The sequence below is a fragment of the Cyclopterus lumpus genome, chromosome 23 (genome assembly GCF_009769545.1).
Source record: "Cyclopterus lumpus isolate fCycLum1 chromosome 23, fCycLum1.pri, whole genome shotgun sequence".
In the NCBI taxonomy this organism is placed as follows: Eukaryota; Metazoa; Chordata; class Actinopteri; order Perciformes; family Cyclopteridae; genus Cyclopterus; species Cyclopterus lumpus.
The window spans coordinates 7,670,161-7,678,088 of record NC_046988.1 but is presented as its reverse complement, the minus strand read 5'-3'; the positions used below and the strand labels follow the sequence as shown (position 1 = coordinate 7,678,088).

The window sequence follows — 7,928 nt, the reverse complement described above, 5'->3', positions numbered from 1 at the left end:
CCAGTACATTTCAGTCAGCTTTTCCCTTTACCTCCTTCAGGGTTGGCGTAGATATCTGGGCAGTCAAGATCATGTGCAGCTGCTGATTATATTTGTGTGTGTATCTGTGCGTGTCTGTGTGCTTTGATAGACTGCCGCAGTGGCGACACAAGATTGGAAGTGGCAAGAGCCAGAGAACGACTGCTCCTGGTGTTTGGATGAACAGTCAAAACACTGTCGTCTCGAGTTGGTTGTGTGCTTCTTACAGAGGATCCAACTTGGGTCAGGACCTCCAGGGTTTTGTTTAATAGGTTAATTTTGCAGTAGCAACATAAGCCAGATGGAAGCAGAAATCATGAGCATTTTCTTTGAAATAAAGGTATGCTGTAAAGGGGTATAGTTTGGGGATGTTCTGGTATTTAAAGTTTTAGTGTCAAGTCCAGAGAAGCACTAATTCTTCCCTACCCCCATCAGTCTTTTTCTTAATTACAACTCTAGCTACATTGAGAGAGAGCACAAGAACATTCTGGTTTTGCCTGGACTCGCCCCAAATTTCGCAGATATGTATGCTTCGCTTGTAGGTACAGTGTAAACTTGGCAAACCATCCTTGCATTAATTTTCTTCAGAGGTGTTCATTTGGCTTGCGGGCGTCGTTTTTGATGTTTCCTCTTGATTCCGTACTTTGAATATAGAACTACAATAAACTGGACTCTAGAGATGTTTTTATTTTCACTATCTTACTTCTGAAAAAAGTTCTCAACAAAATGGACACCCAACATTGTGGTTTTTAAAGAATTACCTATCAGTGTAAATTCTTAAAGGCAACATAAAAATGTTTTTCCCCCTCTTTTCTTCCAGCAGGGGGACTGAAGTATGCCAATATGGCCAGCTTTCAAGCAATCACCCCTTGAAGCTTTCGCTGTGGTGAAGCTGAGGGATTCCCCGCATTGCACTGTGGGAAACGCCGACCTCAGCTCCGAACCACCCTTCCGATATCTTCAGGTAAACTAGTCTATGCAGCAGAGTGGATGAGGAAAACAAAATATTTCTTGGGGAAGAGGAAGCAGAAAAAGGTCAAGGAAGAAGTCATCATCTTTGAAAGGCGGAGGGAGGAAGTCACATGATGAAAAAGATGGGGACAGGTCTTCGCTCAGGCACGGCTCGGTTTCTGATGGGGTCTTTTCCCAGTGCGCCCTGGGAAGTGCGGTCCTCAGCTCTCCAGACTCATGAAGGCCACCACCTGCTCCAGCTTGAAGGCCAGCCTTTGTTTCCGGGCTGCATCGTCCTGCTCCAGTGAACACACAATCTACCAGCAGGACAGTGAGGTAAACACAGACAAAGACATTAGACACTCGAGGTACTCAACATGACAGAGCTGCAATCAGTACTTTCAAATCTGGTATATCATATCCACTATTCAAGATGCTCCAATGAGTTTTGTATTTAATCAGTGAAATACTGCTGTAGAAAATATGTACTCTAGTAAATACAGTATCTTGATGGCATGTGTAGCTGCTGAGCGTACTGACAAAACGGCAAACTTAAAAAAACTAGTTAAAGGAATCCTCCACGGAAAAGCTATCTTTTTAACATCAAATACTCACTCCATGTAAGCTTGAAAGGTGGCTATGGAAAACATGTAGCTTCCTCCTTGTGGAGGATGGCCGCTTTAGTCAGCTTGGATATATGGCAGTTAGATTCCAATGAACATTTTCAGCCACGGCAAAAAAGTATTACGTCCAGTTTTCTTTTTACTTCTTTCAAGCAAAATACACTACACTATCATCAACTCGAAGGGTTGAATCATTATAGGAAAATGGAGCAACAACAGGTTGGTGGTAAGGCGATTACTTTAACATTTTGATGCTTTTGATCTGTTTGGATGGACGTTGGAATCCATCAGAACTGCTGTGAGTCTAAGATGACTACAGCTGCTGTTCTTCGAGTACATAATACCCATTTTCAGTGGAGCGTTCCTTTAACTCTGGTTACCACAGATCAATAGGATCAGTGTGTATGACTTGGACTAACTCTTAGATAATGATGACACAGTGTCGTTGTGTAGTAAGTGCATGTCTCAGTATTACATACCTCCTCAGTGTATTTCCCCACATAAGAGTAAATCTCGCTGAGAGAGCTCATGGAGTTGAACTCATTCATGTGCATCCGTGACTGCTCGGCCAAGTAGGCATTCATGTCCTGGTCGCTGATCGCTTGCATCTTACTAATGTCTGAATAGTACCTAGAGAAAGGGAGGAAGAAAACAAAGCAAACACTTGTTAGGACTGTGTTTGCTTCTGAGAGCATTGTTATACTATACTTTGGAAAATAACATACATATATAGTTGACACTAACAGGCCTCAGATTTCAACCTTGAACACCACAACAGAGCACATGCACATGCGCGTGCATTGAGGTAAGGGTGATCAGTCACTGTCGCCAGCAGCTGTGTGGCCCCTATCAGCTATGATTAAAGCTGGTTATTTACATATTACATTTCTGTAGCTGTAGCGGCTCGAGGACAGGCCTGGTGTTTGGCTGGATAATTCTGGGCATGTGTGAGGGAGAGATGGATTTGCCAGGAAGCAAGTCTTCAGAACCAAGTGAGCAAAGGAAAAGGCAGGTGGGTAATGCGCACAGAGGTCACACACACATCAACACCTGTTCAGTGCTGGAGGGCAGTTGTGGGGAGCTCCTAGCAGGGGATTATTATGCAGAGAACAGGTGTGTACAGGGGGAAAAGTTTTCATGAACAAAACTAACATCCTACGCTTTGAAAAAGTGTTGCAAGCCTTTTTTCAAGACCATTCCAATATTCGACGGAGACTCGATCATAGTGCTATTGATAATTAACCTTGTCTTTCCCAGCATGCCTTCTGCAAGCTGGCAGTCACGTATGTCTTTTTTTGCCACTGACAGGACAGATTCAATTACATTTCAGGTGTACAGCTGAACAGTGTTTCACATGTAAAACTGCAAGTTTTAAAAGTCCTTCTTCTTGTGTCTAATGCAATGCAGTATGGACAAGGTGTTGGACAAGGGCAGAACACTTCACAGGTATTTTGGTGACATTTTTTTCATATTTTATGATATACTAAACTATTAACATCTTTATGACATACTATATTATGAAATGGTTAGGCTTACTCTGACAGTTTGACACTTTTATGGCATACTATGACTTTTTGTGACTGTTTCATGAAATCTATATGGCATACTATACTATGACATTTTTTTTACAGCATATTGTAACTGTTTTATGAAATCTTTATTGCACACTTTACTCTGACATTTTTGCAACATTTATATGGCATATATCACATTTGTTATGACATTTTTACGCCATACTATTATCTGACATAGAAATGGCATAATATAGTATGCCGTGAAAATGTCACAATGTAGACAGAATTTAATTACAGACTATATTATGACGTTTTATATGATATTTCTTTTATATGATATTTCTTATGGAATACTATGACTTTTATATTTTTATAGTATAGCAAAGTATTACATTTCTTTTGACTTCATTTCCTTTATTATTATTTAAAATGTCCTGCCCTGCTATTTTATTGTAATATGTAAACATGTTTGCTGCTGCATCAAGAAATTTCCCCTTAGGGATGAATAAAGTAATATCTGATCTTTATGAAGTTGTTTTCTACGACATACTGTTCTGAGTTTTGACATTTTTAACAACATACTTTATGATAACATTCTTATTGCTAACTATACTATTAATTATGTTGTCATTCTATATTAACACATATTTATGGCAAACTAAACTGTCATTTTTATTACATACTGTATATGCAATGTATTTTTGTCCTCTGACATCTTATGGCAAATTAGAATATGGCATTAGTGACCTTGATACTATGACTTTAGTGACATTCTTATGGGATATAATTTTTGTATATGAAAAGCTTTGTGGGATATCATTGCTCTGCCCAATTGCACTGCCTCCAAACCGAAAATATATACAAAAAAAACTAAAACTACTGAATATGCATCATTTTGTAGTTAAATAGTGTTATTTATCAGCATTTCACATCTTTATATTTTTGTAAATTGAGTGCAGAACAGTAAACATGCAATGTCTAAATGTCCCTCCAGAGAAGCTGCTGAATGATGCTGAAGCAGACATTTCCTTTCTGGGGCACAGGCTTTTATTAGCCTGCTCTCCAGGTGAGGATGTCCCATCTTTACAATTACGCTGTCCCACAAAGCAGAGCGAGGAGGACATCTCCTCTGTACCTCTAGTATTCACTTCTTTTTGCAGTCCTATTTCATAGCTACAGTGTTCTGCCATCTAAATCTTCTCCCTGTCATGACCTTTAGTTTGGCACCGTGGACAGCAGAGAGAAGCAGCTCCAGATCCACCCTTACTCAGTCACCTATATTTTACTGACAGTATTGCTCCACCAATCTTGCAATAAAGGCTTGATTTATTTACATGAGAGCACAGTGGGATGTTTCTTTTTACGGCTATTAACTCAAACAGTGGACACGTAAATCTCTGAATGACCACTGCACGAGCACTTAAAGTACAGGCAACAATTCCGGCTTGTGCTGCCCCCTACAGTGGCTCTGTCCACACTGATCATTTTCAGCTTACAGTATTCAAACATATCCATGCATAAATCAGCGGATGACCCTCACAAATGTCTCACACTTATGTGTGTTTGTGGGAGACCACAGACACAAACGCACACTGCAGACACATATGGGACTAATGAGTGTGGGTCCTGAGCCTGAAGCTCCCCATTTGCTTCCACCCATTCAAGCAGCGCTCATATATTCTCGTCCCAAGGCTTGTCTTGTGACGAAGCTACCGGCACTTTTATACTAGTCTGAACCGCTTCGGACTACTCCATCTTTTATTTAGGACCTCTTTGCCTCCCCTGCTAACAAATAAATTGAAATCTAATTTTAACAAATAACCAGCGTCTACTGCCTTCTATTCTTAAAAAAAATGTTTTCTGTCACTCTCGCTTTCCACACAAAAATGCACTTCTCTGTACTTTAGGGCGTTCCCATCAATTCCCACTGTGTTGTAATTTGGATTGTGTTTCATGGCCCATAGATCACAGAGCTACAGTGTGTGTGTGTGTGTGTGTGTGTGCGTGTGTGTGCGTGTGCGTGGGGGATTGAAACATGACTAATGCAGGCTTCCTGATGTTTTCACTCAAATAAAAGCCCACACACACAGACACACTTCCTCTCTTCATCCATCCAGTGTTCGGTGTGTACATTTATCAACAGCTTACCTCTCCACCCAGCTCTTGTAGCTGGGAATGTCCTTGGCATAAAGCAGCTTGTTGGAGGGTGAGTCCTTCCCAAGGCGGTGTTCTGAGGTGGAGCAGGAGTCCATGAAGGTCTGGGCCACCACAGACAGACAGGCATCTGTGATGCTGCTCTTATGTATGTCAAACACAAACTGGGGGTTCTTGATCACATTCACCCAGAAACGCAGAGGTAGGCTGCAGGGAGGAGTAAAAAGAGAACAAAGGATTTTAGTTGCCTTAGTTGCGATTCTACACGTTTAACACTTTTATTTTTCATCACTTCTCAATAATGGATGTAGGTGTGCTGCAGCTAATCTCCATTCACATGGCTTTTCCTGACATTTCAAATAAGAAATGCCAACGTTGACTTGGTGAAGTCTACCAAAACCGCCAACAAAATACAACAACCAAAGCGCTAATGGGACATATTTGCTTATGACATGCATCTTGTCATTAAAATGACTTTTGCATTCATATTTGAGTTACATCTCAGTGACAGACCACCAACATAGCCTTGCAAACAGAGGAACAAATAGGGTAGAGTAAAACAAAAGGTCTGTGTCCATTTGAACTGCTCTGAGATGGAGCGTCTCAATGTCATTTTCATATTTGCTTCAGCCACTCAGGCATGAACATATTATGCTTCAGAAGGGGAACAAGGATTCATTCACTTTGCAATGCTAGTGTTTAGGCCCTGCCGCCTGCCGATGTGCTCTATTTGATGTGTGTTCAGTTCAATAAAGCCTTTATCTTTAAAACCAGGTGGTGGCTGGCTCAGGGGTCCTCGATGGGGGCCGCACAGTGACACAGTTCATATTGCCTTGTTTGTGCAAGTGGGTCCTATTTTGTGCCTGTCCAGAATAATACAAATATACAAGTCTGTTTATTTGCTGGGCTTGTTTCTGCCAAATGAAAAATGAAAAGATATAAGGCAAGCTTTATCTGTGTGTTGCAGTGAATGGGCTCAGGTGGTATTAAGAAAGAGCTTAGCTACTTGGATCTCTATATCTTTACTATTCCCTTGGTTTTGCATTTTTAGCTAATGTGGAAAAAATCAACCGGGAAGGACTCTGCAGTCTAACCTGCGTATGAGTTTCTCTGTGGGAAACGATATCAAAGGATCAGGGAAAAGAAAACACAATATAAACTGAAATGCAATAATTTAAATACCACCGGTGCTCCCCTACCATCCCACAATGCATTCATCAGTGCACAACCACCAACAAAGCCATTCAGATGTTCAATCTAACAAAAGAGGATTTGGATTTAGAGAAAGGAAAACTCTGCATTATGACTTAAAAATTAATCTGAGCAAAGAATCTAGTGGGATTAGATACAGGGATCAAAGGGATATTAACACCACTGCTGTGCTGCCTTGATTGTTGTCAATCTGCCTCAGCTGCCCTGTGCTTTGAGGTATGGACTATTTCAATGGGGCAGTGGAGACTAAGATGATGAGCTTCGCCACATGACTCTGTGCAATCAGAATGATCACCATAACAACATCTACACACTGTCTATTTTGTTGGAAATAGGCAAAGCACATCATTTTCCATCAGTTAACTTGTGCAGAGTAGTTTTAAGCATCTGAGGGATGGATATGATCAGTCCATTGGTCAGGGATTAGGTTAAATATCAGCTGCCAAGATCAAGGGCATCTCTTATCCTCGAGGAGTTACACTGGCCGAGTCAGAAGAAGGTCATTTAATAAAGGACCATCGATTTAAGACTACACAATGCTTTGAATTCAAACTGACTTCAGATAAGTGTTTACCCACTGCTCTAACAAGAAGCATTTGATAATAGCAATCATTTTCACTAAATGGTGTTTGGTTGAGGCAGATGTCTTTCATAGATCAGAGTACATTGGACATTTCAAAGAAGTGTAAACCCACTCTGCTATTCCTCAACCACCCCCCCCCCCCCCCCCCCAAAAAAAGGAAAGTTCACCAACCAGTATTGACAAAACATTCCAATTGTCAAGCCGCAAAAACAATCACACTACTGTAAACCCTACTTCCTGTTTATCAGGTCAGTTCTTAATATTTTGCCAGGCGCCAGACTACAAATGGTGATAACGAGTACATCCCCATCAACAAGTCTCCCTTCAGTAGCATGTCTCACTGTCTCTTACTGTTTGCACTGATTGACACTTCTGGCACACAGTTAGCCAGTGAGCCTCTGAATCTCCAATTGTGGGATATTGTCCCATTTCTGTAGACAAGCCTAATGGAGTTGCTTGGGTCACAGATGTGATCCAGGGCATCTCATTTGAGGCATTGCAGCACAGGCAGGGAACTGGCCACGCCTGACCTTTTTCATGCAGCGATCTAAGGTTTGAATTAACAGCTTTAGAAAGGTGACCTGACTGGGCACTGTTCCAACTGGACCTCTGTCACAACCTTTCATGTGAATGACAAGTTGCAATCCTTCACTGATCGAGCTGCGTGTCCGGAAAAGAGCTTAACCTGAATGGAAAATGTCTAGAAATTACACACCATATAAACACACAGGTAGTTATCTGCATGCAGAAAAGATGAAGCTGTGTGCCAAGTTTGAACAATAATTAAAATGATGTCTGTTGCATCGCAACATGACAAACACTGCAGACAGAGACACAAACACCAATATCCGAAGAGTGAGGATGAGAGGAGCC

The 7,928-nt window shown here is 41.2% G+C and overlaps 1 protein-coding gene across 1 annotated transcript in view; it reads right to left on the bottom strand.

Annotated features, from left to right (window-relative positions):
- Window positions 1-275: 275 nt before the first annotated feature.
- The window catches only part of plxna4 (plexin A4), a 181,525-nt gene continuing 173,872 nt past the window's right edge, over window positions 276-7,928 (bottom strand). The window contains exons 29-31 of the mRNA XM_034526697.1: window positions 5,255-5,467; window positions 2,072-2,222; window positions 276-1,286 (exon numbers count right to left, since the gene is read on the bottom strand). Of these exons, the coding sequence (XP_034382588.1) occupies window positions 1,191-1,286; window positions 2,072-2,222; window positions 5,255-5,467 (460 nt within the window). The 3' untranslated portion in view covers window positions 276-1,190. The remainder of the gene's footprint in view (window positions 1,287-2,071; window positions 2,223-5,254; window positions 5,468-7,928) is intronic.